This window comes from Prosopis cineraria, unplaced genomic scaffold (genome assembly GCF_029017545.1).
Source record: "Prosopis cineraria cultivar Desert tree isolate PC_DT_omini unplaced genomic scaffold, ASM2901754v1 PC10, whole genome shotgun sequence".
NCBI lineage: Eukaryota > Viridiplantae > Streptophyta > Magnoliopsida > Fabales > Fabaceae > Prosopis > Prosopis cineraria.
Window position 1 is genome coordinate 10790101 of NW_026555341.1, and position 16034 is coordinate 10806134.

General features: G+C 33.4%; 2 protein-coding genes across 4 annotated transcripts; both read left to right on the forward strand.

The window, feature by feature from the left end:
• Positions 1-2406: 2406 nt before the first annotated feature.
• On the forward strand, positions 2407-5058 carry LOC129322757 (probable mannitol dehydrogenase). 3 transcript variants are annotated; one of them, XM_054969127.1, is made up of 5 exons: positions 2407-2770; positions 2864-2969; positions 3063-3576; positions 3674-3827; positions 4353-5058. In XM_054969127.1, exons 1-5 carry the CDS (start codon positions 2689-2691, stop codon positions 4559-4561), a joined length of 1065 nt encoding a protein of 354 aa, XP_054825102.1. In that variant the 5' UTR covers positions 2407-2688; the 3' UTR covers positions 4562-5058. The 3 variants fall into 3 exon arrangements, with proteins under 3 accessions (XP_054825102.1, XP_054825103.1, XP_054825101.1); XM_054969126.1 differs by having other exon boundaries at positions 2410-2770; positions 2856-2969; positions 4353-5055; XM_054969128.1 differs by lacking the exon at positions 2864-2969 and having other exon boundaries at positions 2408-2770.
• A 9571-nt stretch (positions 5059-14629) lies between these two features.
• On the forward strand, positions 14630-16034 carry LOC129284602 (dof zinc finger protein DOF5.7-like). Its single transcript, XM_054920129.1, has one exon. It carries the CDS (start codon positions 14883-14885, stop codon positions 15789-15791), a length of 909 nt encoding a protein of 302 aa, XP_054776104.1. The 5' UTR covers positions 14630-14882; the 3' UTR covers positions 15792-16034.

Consider the following 16034-nt stretch of genomic DNA (forward strand, 5'->3'; position numbering starts at 1 on the left):
ATCATATAAATAAGAGTATCTAGCCTTCCAAATTTGCTAGAGAGTACAAGCAATAAGCGATTTATCCCAGCTCTCTAGCTTCCCTTCAATAAGCCATCTTTGTAACCAGCAATTCAATGATGATATATTATATTCATTAACATACGAGGATAAAGAATGAGCAAACCAAGCAACCTTAGCCCAATCACATAATAGAAATATTTGCTCAAGAGATTGGGCATTTTTGTTACAGATACAGCACAGGTATACACTCTCTCGTGTGAAGATTTTCAAAACTTGGTAAGGCTATAGAAAGCAATCTCCACGTGAAAAATTTAATTTTGTTAAGGGTTCTAAACTTCTAGATGACCTTCCAAAGTGTCTTTGAGGCACGTAGAGAAGAACTAGCAGTGGAAACAGTCTTCCCCTCCTCCAAATTTTTGGCAACTAAATAGCCTTCGTTTACAGAATAGGAATTTTACCACGTTCCCACCCAAACGTATTTGCCTTCCCTGTAAGATAAGACTCTACGAATGCTCAAAATAGCATCAATTTCAGCAGAAGATAAATAAAACTGACAAAAGGACCCAAATGCCAGAAATTATTACGAAGAACAACATCCACTGTCACATCCTTCAATTCCTCCAAAGGGCAAGGAGAAGAAATGCACATACCTGGTAGTGTTGGCAGCCATGCATCTTTCCAAAATCTTGTATTCTTGCCATTAGCAATTCTAGAAAAAACTATTCCCTCAAACACTTTACGGCCTTCAGTGATACTACTCTAGATCTACGTAGCTTTGCGTCCTTCTTTAGCTTCCAAAAATTCAGAGTTTGGGAAGTATAAACCTTCTAGGATTTTAGCCCACAACTGATCAAGCTCCGTCAGAATGCTATTCTGTAAAAAGTACGTAGTAATTTTATTCATTAAAAAATAGAATTATCTTCCTTCAAAATTTATTCTTCTTTCCATTGCACAAGCAGTAAGTTTTGAGAACTACGAGATTATCTGCCCCAGGATACTAAAGACAAAGTAATGATTTTTATTTACCAAAAAAAGTAATCATATATTAAAATTATGTATAATTAATAAAAGTCATTAGATAGTATTAAGTTACAGAAATCAATTTACAATTTTGAAAGAGATTAAAAAAAATTAAAGTACTAAAAAATTTCCTTAATTATTATTAAAACAATATATATTATGCATGAAAAATATCATGAAATATATATGATACTATAAAATAATTAGTTAAAAAAAATCTGTATACAACTGGACGCTGGACAGGATCGGATTTCACCCTGGTCTCCAACAGCGGGCCTGAATAACTTGATTGTCCCAATTCGGGCTAAGCTTGTTGAGTCATCGGCCCGTCGCATCACTTGCATGGTCATATGGACATGGAAAATGGCCCAGCTGATTCCGTAGTTGTTGCTCCTTCCATATATTTTTTAAAAATTTATTTTATTCTTAAATATAAAAAATGATAATAATATTTTTAAATAATTATACAATTTCACCCTTGTCTTAAAAAATGAAATAGATCATTAATTGTGTTTTCTTTACCACCATTGTGATATTAATTATGACAGAATTAAGGGTAAAACTAGAAAATCATTATATTTTTATATGAGTTCAATTAAATAACAAACATTTATTAATATGCGAGATTTGATTAAAAACACATTATATAAAGAGGGACGGAGGGAGTATATGTTAAGAAATTTTATCAAACATATATATAAAAAAACTAAAGTTGATAATTTGGACCAAACTCGATATGCTAGTTTGAACTGGCCCGATAAAATTTAGGCTAAGGCTTAAAAAACATACTTTTTTATGTTCGGGCCGGCTCAAATAGGTTCAAATAATTGTTATAAGGTCTATTGACAATTAAATTAAGAAAATTGACGACACAATCATTTGTCAATCTCTTAGTTCAGTTGTCACTAGACCTTGTAATAATTAATTTTTTTATATAAAATTTCAATGTAATTCTTTCATAAATTGTCAATCTTTTAATTCAGTTGTCACTAGATCTTATAATAATTGATTTTTTTGTATAAGACTTCAATGTAATTCTCTCATAAATTATACACTTATCATATTTTAATTAAATAATTAATAATAACCATATGTTTTTAAGAAAATTAGATCTTTTTTGCCAGCATTTTGAGAAAATTAAATAAAACTTAAAGTAAGTTGCTTAGATGCATGAATCATAAATAAAATAGTTGTCGTCGTCGTCGTTATTATTTTGGAAATGGTTGCCCCTCCAGACTGATTAGCAGAGACTTTTCTCATGGCAATTTTGGATTGTCTGCCAAGAAATTAAGCAAAGGAACACTTCTCTGACTTCTCCACTTCGATCAGATTCAGAGCAAGAAATATTCAAACCACAGGAAAATTTATGAATTTGAACTTCAGAGGATCCGAAATCCATTGGCGAATATTCAACCAGTCCTGAAATTACTGCATGGATTGAAGTGCGTCATCGAATACCTCAACAGTTCCCCATTTGTCACCAATAAAAACCACACTGGCCTCCACGAATCTTTCTCACTCGTCTTCTTTAATTTCTTATACGCTTTAACCCCTCCCCCCCTCCTCAACACCTTGATATTTCTCCTTTAATTCCTTCGGCCCTGAAATAATTGAAGCGTGAAATAATTACATACACAGAACATATTGAGATGGCAGTGCAATCAGATGCGGGGCATCCCAGGAAGGCCTTCGGATGGGCAGCTAGGAATCCATCTGACCTTCTCTCCCCTTTTCACTTCTCCAGAAGGTTCTCTCGTCCTATCACCCTAAGCATGTTTTCCCAAGCGATGTATTTTTCAACAGCTTATTCAAATTATTTATTGTTTTCGCAGAGAGACAGGAGAAAAAGATGTGTCTTTCAAAGTGTTATATTGTGGGTTATGCCACTCTGACCTCCACATGATCAACAACGAACTCGGATTTTCCACCTACCCGCTTGTTCCTGGGCACGTACCTTTTCTTCTGCATGATCTCTAACAAACCTTTATACGTATATTGTATTACACTTTGAAGTGACACTGATGAAAAAATAAGTGCAGGCATGAGATGGTTGGCATGGTGACAGAGGTGGGAAGCAAGGTAGAAAAGTTCAAAGTTGGAGACAGGGTTGGTGCAGGAGGCATGGTTTGGTCTTGTGGCTCCTGTGAAAGTTGTGAAAATGATCTTGAGATTCACTGCTCAAAGATGGTCTTCACAATCGCCGGCAAGTACATCGACGGCACCACCACCTACGGAGGCTTTTCGGACTTGATGGTGGTGGATGAACACTTTGTGTTCCACATTCCAGATGCTTTACCTCTTGATGCTGCAGCTCCTCTGCTTTGTGCTGGAATCACAGTGTATAGCCCTCTGAGATACTATGATCTTGACAAGCCAGGCCTTCATGTGGGTGTGGTTGGTCTTGGTGGGCTTGGCCATATGGCCGTCAAGTTTGCAAAAGCCTTTGGAGCTAAGGTCACTGTCATCAGTACATCTCCCAACAAAAAGAAGGAAGCCATTGAACATCTAGGAGCTGACTCTTTCTTGATCAGCTGTGACGAAGATCAGATGCAGGTGCCTATCACAAATGTGCTTAATCATCACAAATAAATTATAAAGTAAATGATATTCTTGGAATCACATGTTGTTTCATCTGTATCTATACATGCAGGCTGCAACGAGCACTTTGGATGGTATTATTGACACAGTTTCTGCAGAACATGCTGTGTTGCCTTTGATTGGATTGTTGAAGCCTAATGGGAAACTTGTATTCCTTGGAGTTCCAGATAAGCCCCTAGAGCTACCAGTATTCCCTTTAGTGGTGGGTAAGTATATAAGCAATTGTTATTACTCTTAAGTCAGGTTTGTTTACTAGAATATAATGAAATGGAATATATTAAAAAATCAAAACAAAAATGAATTCAATCACTTTTTTCCTTATAATAAACATGATAAAACTTATTAATATATATTACAAATGTGGGAATTATCACACCTTCTAAAAATTTCATAAATCATGATTTTCAACCTCATTAATTAAATTACCTTTTTCTCTTATAAATGTGATCACCTATCTCCTTTGATTATTTTATTTCCATCTTTATTTTTTCAATTCATTCTATTCCATTTTATTTTAGTAAACAAGCATGACCTTAGGCATAAGTGTATGGTTTAAGTGACATATAGCCTCCTCCAGCTCTGAATTGTGAGATGATAACGAAGTAGTACTGTATATAAGGGATGCTTTAATTATCAATGCAAATCATGAGCAGAGTCATTAAATTATAAAATTGTCATCGAATTGATAAGCTTGTGAGTAACAAGTCCATATATTTTGGGGTATTTGGCAGCGAGAAAGACAGTAGCTGGAAGTAATGCTGGAGGAGTGAAGGAGGTGCTAGAAATGCTTGAATTTGCTGCAAAACACGACATAAAAGCTGATGTAGAGGTTATTCCTATGAATTACGTGAACACAGCAATAGAGCGTCTCCTGAAAGCTGATGTCAAATATCGATTTGTGATTGATATTGGAAACACGTTGAGAAGTGAAGCTCTTTGAGCTTCCATATATATATTTGTAATTCAATTATACAAGTTTATTTTATAACGTGCTTTTCTGCGATCATGAGGCAGCTAGGATCTGAATGTGATGGAAGGTGATGGTAAAGTGAGGGTGTGAATATGTGGAACAGTGTTGGGCCATCTATGATTTGCGGACTTCGAGTTGATAAAGAGAGATGATTTTTCAAGCTTATTAGAGATACTGGCGCCTGATTGGACTAAGAAAGGGGTCGCCATCTTGTGTGTAATTCAAAATCAAATATATAAAGTCACTGGATAAGATCTTTTGATACTACAGGCAAGACAAGGGCTTTCAACGTATTTTAAGATAAATTTTTCTAGTATCTATAGCTTTTAAACCGTATACTTAATAATTTATACTTTTTTGGGTCAGCACTTATAATATTTTACACTGATTAATATTGATATTGACAATTTTCTTTTGATATACAAAAGTTTAAGTTGAGTTTTGGGGACATAACAGGGCTAAGACATTCTTATAGGCTCATAGAATACTTAGATAAATATTTACAAATCACTCACCACTAGTCAAATTCCTATCAACTAAAACCTCTATTGCTAATGATTATTGTTAAATTATATACAAGACGCTAGGGGTGTTCATAGGTTCGGTTTGATTTGATTTTGAATAAAAACCAAACCGAACCGAACCATTTGGTTTACTGACAATTGAGACCTGATCGATTTTTAAGAAATTCGGTTTGGTTTGGTTTTATTTTCAATTTAATTCAGTTTGGTTAAGGTCTGAATCAAGCTTTAATGTACTTATTTAATTTTTTTTTCCATCTTCATAATGGTACTATCTACTAAAATTAAATTTAATTCTTTTTGACTCCTTTTTTTTCATAAATAGAGGTATAAAAATATAATAAAATTTTAATGTGATAATAATAATTAATCATAAAAATTGATATAAGTTTTTAATATTAAAATTATTTAATATCATGCATTTCCATTCAAATCCTTTAAAAATGTTTATCTATGTATCTATATTTTAATAAATAATGAAAAACTTATTATACAAAATTCAAAACAAAATGCTTTTAGGTTGTAAATAATTAAATGATAATTATAGCATGATTATTATAATTATTTAATATTATGCATTTTCACTCAAGTATTTTAAAAATGTTTATTTATTACTATAAAAAAGTCAAAACAAAATGCTTCTTGTAGATAAATAGTTATATATTTTATAAACAAATAAATAGTATTTTTTAATTAGTTTTGGCTCAGTTTGGATCGGTTTTTAGTACTCAAAACCGAACTTGAACCGAACCAATCGGTTTCTATATCATAAAAATCGAAGCAGACTTGATTATTGTTCGGTTTTAATCGGTTTTTTTTTCGGTTTGGATTGGTCTTTTCGGTTTCGATCGGTTTTGAACATCCTTACAAGACGCAGGCCTTTTCCTCATATCTGGATCTGGCAAGAGAGGCATGACAATGTTTTTGGGCCAGATGGAAGGCAACAAACCATAAAGGCAAAAACAAACTCATGACCCAAAAGATCTTTTGTCCATGGGCCACTGGTGTGTCTACATTATTGAAATCTACAGTGATGAAGCCCATAGCTTTGTTAGTTCGTGTCTCTGCTTGTGATCCGCTGTGTTGGGAGGCCTTTTGTTACCTAGCAATTTACCACAAAAGATTGGGCATAATATAATTAAAATCACCCTGCTGCCTAGGAAAAAAAAAGTGAAAAAAAAGCTAAAAACAATTAATGGAATTGAGTTTAACAAAAAGAATTATTTTTCATCATATCATGATGAATCAAAATTTGAATTTTGCTGAGAAAAAAACCCAACAAATCTTTGAATAAAATTGACTTCAATAAAAAGGAAAAAAAAAAACGCAAGAGAAAGCATGGACGCCACTCAAACAAAAAAAAAACAAAAATATGGCATGAGTTTGTGGATATATATATATATATATATTTTATACACATGTAAAAGGCTGACGTCATATCTAACGAAAACTTGTAAAGCGTGAGTATATGGATGATTCCACTATATATTTCTGATTAAACAAAACTCTATCAAATGGGAAACTCTCCTACGTCAAGATGAATTTATTCATGCTTAAGATCCTAACATATATATATATTATTTATATTAAAAGTATCATCTACTAGTTGCGCATATTAATACCTTAACGTAAAAAGATAGATCCCCTTTAATTAATTAAATGTGTTCTTGACAGAAAGCTTAAAACTGAACTCCAATAGCTCATTTAAAAATGGAAATAGAAAAGTCTTAACCGATTTCGGTGAATTTTTAATTTTTTATAAATTCAATTACTCTTTTTTTTTTCTTTTTTCTTTTTTGATATGGGAGGAAACATAAAAGAAGAAGATGTCAGCTTTCCGCAGAACCAAAGAATCAGAAAATCAAAGAACAAAAAGGAAGAAAAGTGATGGATTTCTGATAGTAATAACTAATAATAGAGTGAAGAGACGATGGGGCAGCTACGTACGCATAGGCGAAGAGATTGTTAACAATAATAACAATAAAGTGAGAGAGAAGGGTTGAAGTAGTAGGGGACAGACCTGCACCAAGCACGCTCATCGCTCCGTACTCTTTTGCCCGACTCATTCTGATTCTCATTCAATGCTCTTCCCTCCTCCTTCTTCATCTTCATCGTCTTCTTCTTCTCTTCTTCCTCCATCACCAATTCACCATCCACTCAGATCTCTCTGTACTGTACCACTCTCACTTTTACATTCCTCAACTACCAGTATAGCCTCCCACACCATCTCACTAAACATAAAGTACATACACATGTATATGTACTTATATATGTTTCCTTTGATCTCTTTTCTGATTCTATATTCTGCTTTTTCTTTTTTTCTTTCTCTTTGCCTTTGCATCAGTCAATCTCATGTGAAAGCGATTGTTCATTTGACGCACCTTAATTGCTGGACTTGGCCTTGGAAACTGCATGCTCAATATCGCTTTGGATTATATATTTTGTCTTTTAACACTTCGGTTTTCACATTCGGTCACAGTAAATAACTGGTGTGGAATGAAAATATCTGAGAGATGGATGAGAGAATGAAGACTGATTTATCTACTACTCCTTCCTGCTTGCTTGTATTTGTACTACTGTCATCGTAATAAAGAGAAAAATTCAATGGAAGTGGGGCTCTCTCTCTCTTTCTCTCTCTCTGTGGTTAGCTTACAGTGTTGCCTTATACATATGCCTCATTGCATGCTCTTTTTTCAATTCTACCTAAACCCTAACATGTCAACTCAGCTGCGACGCATATGTACTCTTTTCTCTCAGTCTCTTTCCTTTTCAATTTTTCTTTGAGTTCAATCATCAATACCATTCATTGATTCAAAATCAAGAACAGACAAAACGGCAACAAAGGCAAAAAAAAAAAAAAAAACTTTAGTATATTGAGTGAATAGTGAATAGTGAATTTTTTTCTTAATAGCATTTATGTTATGTTTGGTATTTCCAAATTGAGCTTTGGAATTGAATAATGTGTATATACATATTTCGAATGTTTTCTTCATATAATTCCTAATCACGAATGAGTGATGTATACAAATGACAAGATATATGGTTTAAGTAAATCAATCTGTTACAATTTACACTTGATATGAAAAGTAGTTTGTCCTTGGGCTAAAAGATAAAAAAAAAAAAAAGTAGGCTAAGTTAGCTTTTCTCTAGGCTAACTAGCTAATGCCCTATAATTTACATGTAAATATAAATTATCAACACCATAAGCTGTATAATATATAATAATGACCTTGAGAAATACTACCAACAACAATTGAATCAAATAAAAAGGATTAAATGTTTATTCTCAAGTTTAAGCCTCATTGGAATGGGGAAAAATTGTTGGAAAATAAAATTCGGCATATAAGACCACATATGTAAATATTAAAAATGTGTGGGAATTATTATAATTTAGCATAAATATGGAATTAATGTGCAGAGACTAGATTGATATTTATAATTTATTTGTTGATGGGCCAAATTATGAATATTAAACACTTAGGTCCATAGATATGGGTCATGCTAGATTGGCCAATTAGTTAGAATGTTCTTCATTTTCCTTGCTGGAAATTAGGATTACACATGGGTAGGGTTAGGCACTCTTGTCCGATACTCAACTTGATGTAAGTTAGGGCCTAGTTTGGCCCGATCAACTCAAGAAAAAATTTACAAATATTTTTTTTTGAAAAGATTTATAAAAAATTTTCTTTGAAAAAAATAAAATTATTATCATTTAAAATATATTCTTTATAAAAATTAATATTAGAACTAAAAGTAATTTTTTTAAATTACACATGATCAATCATTGTCACTTATGTTTACATAATATTAAGTTAAAAAAATTTTAAATTTTGAAAGAGATTTAAAAAATTATAATGATAAAAAATGTCCAAAAAAATTATAAAAATAATATAGTTCATGAAAAAACTCGACCAAAAATAATATCATTAAATAAATATTATTCAAAAAATAAAAAAAATAGCATATGTTCAGGCCGGGCATTATAATAAATTCAGGAACAACCAATTTCAACAAAAACCACATATAGCTTATGCTCATTCAGGACTTGTTTGAATTGGCCGATAACTCGATAGCATTAGATTTAAGATATATTTTTAAAAAAATTCAAAACACTTTTTTATACAATATATATGACATTCAGTACTGTTGTGTTAGATTCCAATACAATGAATCCTAAATGCTGGGTAGCCCTCTATTTTTTATACAATGTCTGATGTATGATATTACATCATGTCCGAGTCAAGTATCGTGAAATCGTTTGAGGTAACTCTTTTTTTATTGAGTGGGCAAGTGATTGGGTATGATTGAATTTTAATGAAAGTTGAGCAGAGTAGCATTAAATCAAAAAAGGCTTTCAGAGATATTTTTTGCGTTGACACATTTTTAAATCCAAAAATTTGTATGCAATTGGTCACAGCCCCTTCTAAAGTATAATACAACTAAGCTGTCGATTCGAAAACACTCTTCTTTTACTTCAACAGACCCAAGTTTCTTTTTTCACTTCCTTCCTCCCCCGAAGAAATAAAATAAAATAAAGCCATTATTTCCGTTTCCAAAATATAATACCGCCGACCTTCTTGGGGTTTTAAAGTTACAAAATTTAGTTTACTTGCCAACTTATATTTTAATCCTTGGACGCAATTGGACAAACTTGAGGACATCTGCAAACCCAACCGCAATTAATTAAAAAGAACGTTGAAAAAGAAATGGAAGATGATACAAGTGGTTAGAGGGATGGGATGTGGGAGGGAGGGAGGGAGGGAGGGAGAGAGAGAGAGAGAGGACAGCTCGTGAGATGCAACGTTGAAGGAAAGCTTCTGGTTAATTAAGTTGAATGAATAACGAAACCTTCTCACGGGAATCCAGCCACCTCTCTCACGTGTTCCTCCCTCTCTCGCCTGCACCTATCTCATCTGTTTTCACCTTCTAATTACTTGTCCCTCTTTTCCTTTTCATCACTGAATTGCTTGCCTGTCGCTACCTACGTCCTGCTTCCATTATGCCTATATGCCTTGCTACCTATCTGTCTCTTTGAAACAATATTATTGCATGTGGGGGTGTTCAGCTTATACCTGTCCCGACTAACTCGATATTGTCTCGATCATATTAGGACAGGTCTTATCCCAGTCTAAAGACAATCGGAATGAGATTTTGCGGCACAAGAGACGAAAGGGGTTCGGGACGGGACGGGACACAAGATTACCATCAGGACATCTCATCCCATCCCATCCCGAATATATATATATATATATATATATTATTTTTTATTTTAAAAATATACATTAAATATATTAATTATATTAATATAATTTATATTTATATCAATTATAATTTCAATACTTGTCATTTTTATATAAAATTAAAGTTTTTTATATTGATAATTTTAATGACATAAAGTAAATAGGGTGATATATTTCTTTATAATATATTAATTATATTAATACAATTTATTCTTATATCTATCTATTTAATAATTTTTATTTACATTGTATTTCTTGTTTTATTTTTAAAAAAGTAATTAGTTAGCATATCTCAACTAAAGTAGAAGAATAATGATTTGATATTGTGCTTGGCTTACCTGTTATTGTTACTTTTATAGTCTAAAGATCACTTGTAAATTGTAATTGCTATCATAATGTGTAATTATGATTAATATAATTTAATAATTAACTTTAAATTATTGTGATTTATGTGCTTGTGTTGTTTTAATTTTAAACTTAATAAATTATATGATTTCAAATTTTAAAAAATGTTATTATCCGAATCTTTCTTCAACCATTGTCTGATTTATTGGGACAGTGGGACATCTCAATTTTGTCCTAATCCTGTCTCAATTTTTAATAGGACGGGACGACTTTTGAGACAGGATGGGACGTGAGACAAAAATTCAGTTTTAATTTTTTATTCAAGACAGGACACAGGATAGGGGTGTCTCGGTTCCATCCATCCCGGGAATACCTCTAATTGCATGTAGTAAAACTCATTAATGTACCGTTCTGATCCTGTTACGAGACTCTTGATGAATAAATAAAGTTCAAAACTTTACTGCTGTCACTGATCAATTCTGCCTTCTTTCTCTTCTGGGTATGGGAGGAAATTTAGCAGAGACCTTTTAAGTACTGTTCGCAGCTCTCTGTGTGTGTGTGTGTGTGTGTGTGTGTGTGTGATGCGCATATATAGCTTGGCAGATGATCATGCATGGTGATCACACAGTAACTATCTTTTTCTTTTACACGTTATACTATATCTCCTGGTTCCCAGAAAGGCTTTCCATACACCAACAAAAGCTACATCAAGACAAACAACCCAGCGCTTGAGCATGCCACCGTTAAAGTCCTCTTATGGTTAGGGTATCTTTGCAGTCGTTAGGGCATTTTTATTTCATATATCGTATTAAAATCTGGTCAACTCGACTGATTGAATCAGTAAATTATTAAACCAATATCTTCACTGATTTAATAAAATGCTTTATTTATAACGAAAATATGATTCAACTAAAATTTTAACTATTAACCTTTCAACCATCATTTTGACTGGTGTTTTTTGTCAAAACCTTGATTTTCTTTCCCTCTACTACATATTCCCTCTCTCTCTCATTCCGCTGTAGCTTTGTTCTAGTATGTCAGACGACTCATCAAATATGAAGAATATGAAGAGCAAATAAAGGCTTCTTTGGCTCCTTTTCTTTTGTTTGTTTGGTGGGGGAGAGAGAGTAGTGTTTGCTTTGGTCTGTTCTTTTGTATGATTGGCACACTTAATTAACGACATCATAACCTGTTTCTGTGAGTTTAAACTGTAAATTTTGAAGATATCAACTTCCATTTACAGCTGAGTCATAACCTTAAGAAGGACTTGTACTTCTCTCAAACTTTAGCTTAATGAAGGGACGAAGCAGAGAAGGTACGTACATAGTGACGGTATGGCCCATGCTGTAATAGAATGTGGCTAGCGGTGGGCAAAAGAGATCACACATACACACACCGCCACTTCATTAAGATTAACGAAAGTTATATTAATGATGAGAGATATAGAAGCATTAATAATATGAATGCAAAAGCCTGATTGGAGGGATATGGCACACGTGTAAGCTTTTATTTGCGGTCTTCAAAGATGAAAGTAAAGTAGGGTTAAGCCCTTTATTTCAAAAGGGACGCTTCAAATAAAAATGAACTGACATGATGCCTCGAACAAAAGAGAAAGAGAGAAATAATAATGATAATAATAATAAAATCATATAATATTAGACAAACTGTTGGGCGTGACAGGCCAGACCATTGGCATCCAGTGCTGCTGTACAGTGCTGCCTCCACACCATGCACCCTCGCCCTCCCCCCTCCCCCCTCCCCTACTGCCTTGGTTAGTGTCAACGATTTTGAAAGAATATGGTTATCCTTAAATATAGAATAGTTTGAAAAAAATACAGTTTTATTAAAGGTACTTTTTTAAATATTATTTTTCAAATAGAGAGAAAATTGAAATTTTTTACTATAGTGTATTCTTTTTAGTTTTATTTATAAGTTATTTTCAACATGTTTTACTATAATCAAGAAAAAATTTAAATTTTATTAATTTTATTTTAAAATTTATTAAATTTTCACCTTTATTTCTAATAAATATTCTTAAATCTCATTACTAGTATTTTTATTCAAAGTATTTAACAAGGGCAAAAATATAAAGAAAAGCATTGAAAATTGATAAGTGTCCTATAATAAGACCAAATATTTTATTCACTCTTTATTCTATAAATAGAACCAAAGGAGTAATAATTAAGTATGCAGGGACTTTTTTTAAAAGAATAAATTTGTAAAGTATCATTATTATATTTTATTGATATGCACAACAGAGGGAGTATCATTTAATTTGTAGCTCACTTGCTCTAATCTTGTAGCTTTTATTCTATTGCTAATGCAAATCTTGTAGCATTTCCTCTCAACTAATATTGGTTCAAGATATAAACAATCAATTGTATGTAAAAAAATTTTCTCATTTTACCTATTGTATTTTATTATCCTAGATCTATGTGCAAATATATCTCTAACTCTTTATAGAGTGCTTTGATAATTGAAACTATGGGTAACAAGAAAAAATAATATAATATATTTTTATGGGAATGAGAACTTTATTTGTATGCAGATTTTTTTTTTTCAAAAATTGCTTATATTTTAAACCAAAGGGAGTAAGTATGTTACAGTAGCCAATGTGCCAGCTAATCAAAATCTAATCTTTCAAGGAATGACACTCAAGTCTTGGAAAAATAAATTAATAACAGTTAGGTCCTTATAAAATTTTGGGAAAATCACATTCAAGGACCTGTAAAGAATGTTATTCATAAATAAAAATCAATACAAAATGAATTGTTGTTAAAATGAGAACATATGGACTTGTTTTTTCTTTCTTTTTTTTCAAATGATGACTTATTATTAATTTTTGTCTATGAATAACATTTTTCACGGGTCTTTGAATGTGATTCTTCCTAAAAAAATTTGTTAAAAGTATCAATTCAAATACTTGTAAATTTAGAAATTTCAGATACAAATAAAACATTTAAATTCTATATGTAATTACCCTTACTGTTTAAATTCATAATTGCAAATTATTTAAAAAAAACTTATGGATTTTAACTGTCATTAACATGATCATCCAGAACTTTACTGTCTTTTTCCAACCCTTACCAAAGTACTCTCAATCATATATGTTTATGCATTGGTCAATTCCTCCTCCATCATTTACCCGTGCATGACCTACAAGACAGGCGATAATATTGGGAGAATTCCAATAAAGGATCACAATAACTATTTAATTCCAGGTTAATCCTTTAGTACTCATGCGATGCGATGTAGTTTCATAATTTTTTATTTTGATTTTAAATTAATTTCTTCTGGAGGTTTAGAGATTAACTGCTTCCGATCTGGGTCATCATCAGTAAATCCAATAAAATCAATCATTGCAGCAATATATTTAGCGGGAAAAAGGAGTTAATTTTTTAAAGTTAAAATCTGTGTGACAAAAAGAAAAGGTCTGAATGTATGACGAAAAAGTTTGTTAAAGTTGTCTGAGCTGAGAAAAGTAAGTTATATTACTAATTACGTCAGCCAGAATGGTTTTTTTTTTTTGAAAAAAAAAACAGCCCGAATTGTTATATTAGTAATTATCGTATGAGTACATATTGTTTTCACTTTGCAGCAAATAATGATGATAACTATAAGCTTATTACTAGTTGTCATTCACCAAACTCCAACATATCTCACATCATTATCAACCACAGTGAGAGAGTTTCAGTCTTAATAGTTCTTGTTTGTGGAGACTCATAGTTGTAGTTTTGTGGTGATTCTCTCTCTACGTACTGTCACAACAGTTTTGGATCATTTACTTTCCCTCTGTACTCTGAACTCTCTCTCTCTAGTATATGTTATACCTTCTCCTTTTTCTAGTGAGATCTGCGCCTCCTCTCTCTCTCTCTCTCTCTCTCTCTCTGCCTCTCATCTGTATGACTAGATCACTATGGTGCACTTGTGTGTACATACATATATAGCTTGCTATCTTTATTCCCTTAGATCTGAAAAAGTTCACTAATTTCCAATCACCCTCTTTGATGAAGATCACAAGCACCCATCATCAAAAGACTCTCTCTTTCATCACCATGCATGAACTCATTCAATTCATCTGATAAGGATGTTTGCCTCTGCAAAAGGAAACTGAGAAACTGAATCTTTCGTTCCCATCTCACAAGACTCCTCCTTTACTCTTCACCTTTTTTCCCCTTCTCGACCATGTCAGCTCCGGCAGCGGCGGCGACGAAAGACGAGAGCCAGGGCTCAGGTGGTCCGAAAAGCACCTCGGCGGCGGCGATGCAGGTGGAGCAAGGGCTAAAGTGCCCGAGATGTGACTCGCCCAACACTAAATTCTGCTACTACAATAATTACAGCCTGACTCAGCCGAGGCATTTCTGCAAGACTTGTCGTAGATACTGGACAAAAGGCGGAGCCTTGCGTAACGTTCCTATTGGTGGCGGTTGCCGGAAGAACAAGAAACTGAAATCATCGTCATCTTCAAGACTCTCAAATGACGATGGCTTTTCCCCTTCTCTGGATTTTCACCTTGGTGGAACTCCTGCTAGCTTCTTACCCTTCCCTAGGCTGAACAATCAGCCTCCAGCTTTTAACCTCGAAGGAACCTCGAGTTCTTTCAATATCGGATTTAATTACCCGCTTAATGGCGGTGTAATTCAAGGCATGAGCTCCATGAACGTTCAGAGCAGCCTTGCTTCTTCGATCGAGTCCCTGAGCTCTATAAACCAGGACCTGCACTGGAAGCTGCAGCAGCAGAGACTAGCTATGCTGTTTGGAGGAGATAATACTACTGCTAGTAGCGTTCTAAAAGATAACCGTCCCGTTTCAGCCATTAATCATGAGAACCAGAGTCATCATCAGAAATCACCACACCCTATTTTGTTTCAGAATCTTGAGATTTCGAAGCCTGAAGAGATTTGTCCCGACTTTGGAAATTCCAGAAGAGATACACCTACAGAGTGGTTCTTCGGAAGTTCTTATGCTTCAGTGACTCCAACACCCACTGCTAGCAGTGGAGGATTAGGTACTGGCAATGATAATAATGGAAGCAGTAACTGGAGTGTTCATGGTTGGGGTGATGTGCAGCAGCAATACAGTGCTTTGCCCTAGATGATGAGGAGGAGGAAGAAGAAGAAGAAGAACTGAGGTAGACCGTTTTTCCCCTATTAATCTTGGAAGGAATGGAAGAAATTGACCGAATTGTTTGATGATAATCACAAATCTCAATTCTAAACCCCTTGTAGGTCTCTGTTAGTGATAGTCCATGTATGGTGTTATTGTATGTTGGCTTCGAATTGATTAAGAGAAATATATAACAGAAAAATCTTGACCTTTTTACTTTCATAAGTTAAA

Coding starts and splice junctions, on each gene's coding strand:
- LOC129322757 (XM_054969126.1), top strand. CDS start 2,673: ATGGCAGTGCAATCAGATGCGGGGCATCCCAGGAAGGCCTTCGGATGG. Junction 2,771..2,855: donor CCTTTTCACTTCTCCAGAAG/GTTCTCTCGTCC, acceptor TTGTTTTCGCAG/AGAGACAGGAGAAAAAGATG. Junction 3,828..4,352: donor AGTATTCCCTTTAGTGGTGG/GTAAGTATATAA, acceptor GGTATTTGGCAG/CGAGAAAGACAGTAGCTGGA.
- LOC129284602 (XM_054920129.1), top strand. CDS start 14,883: ATGTCAGCTCCGGCAGCGGCGGCGACGAAAGACGAGAGCCAGGGCTCA.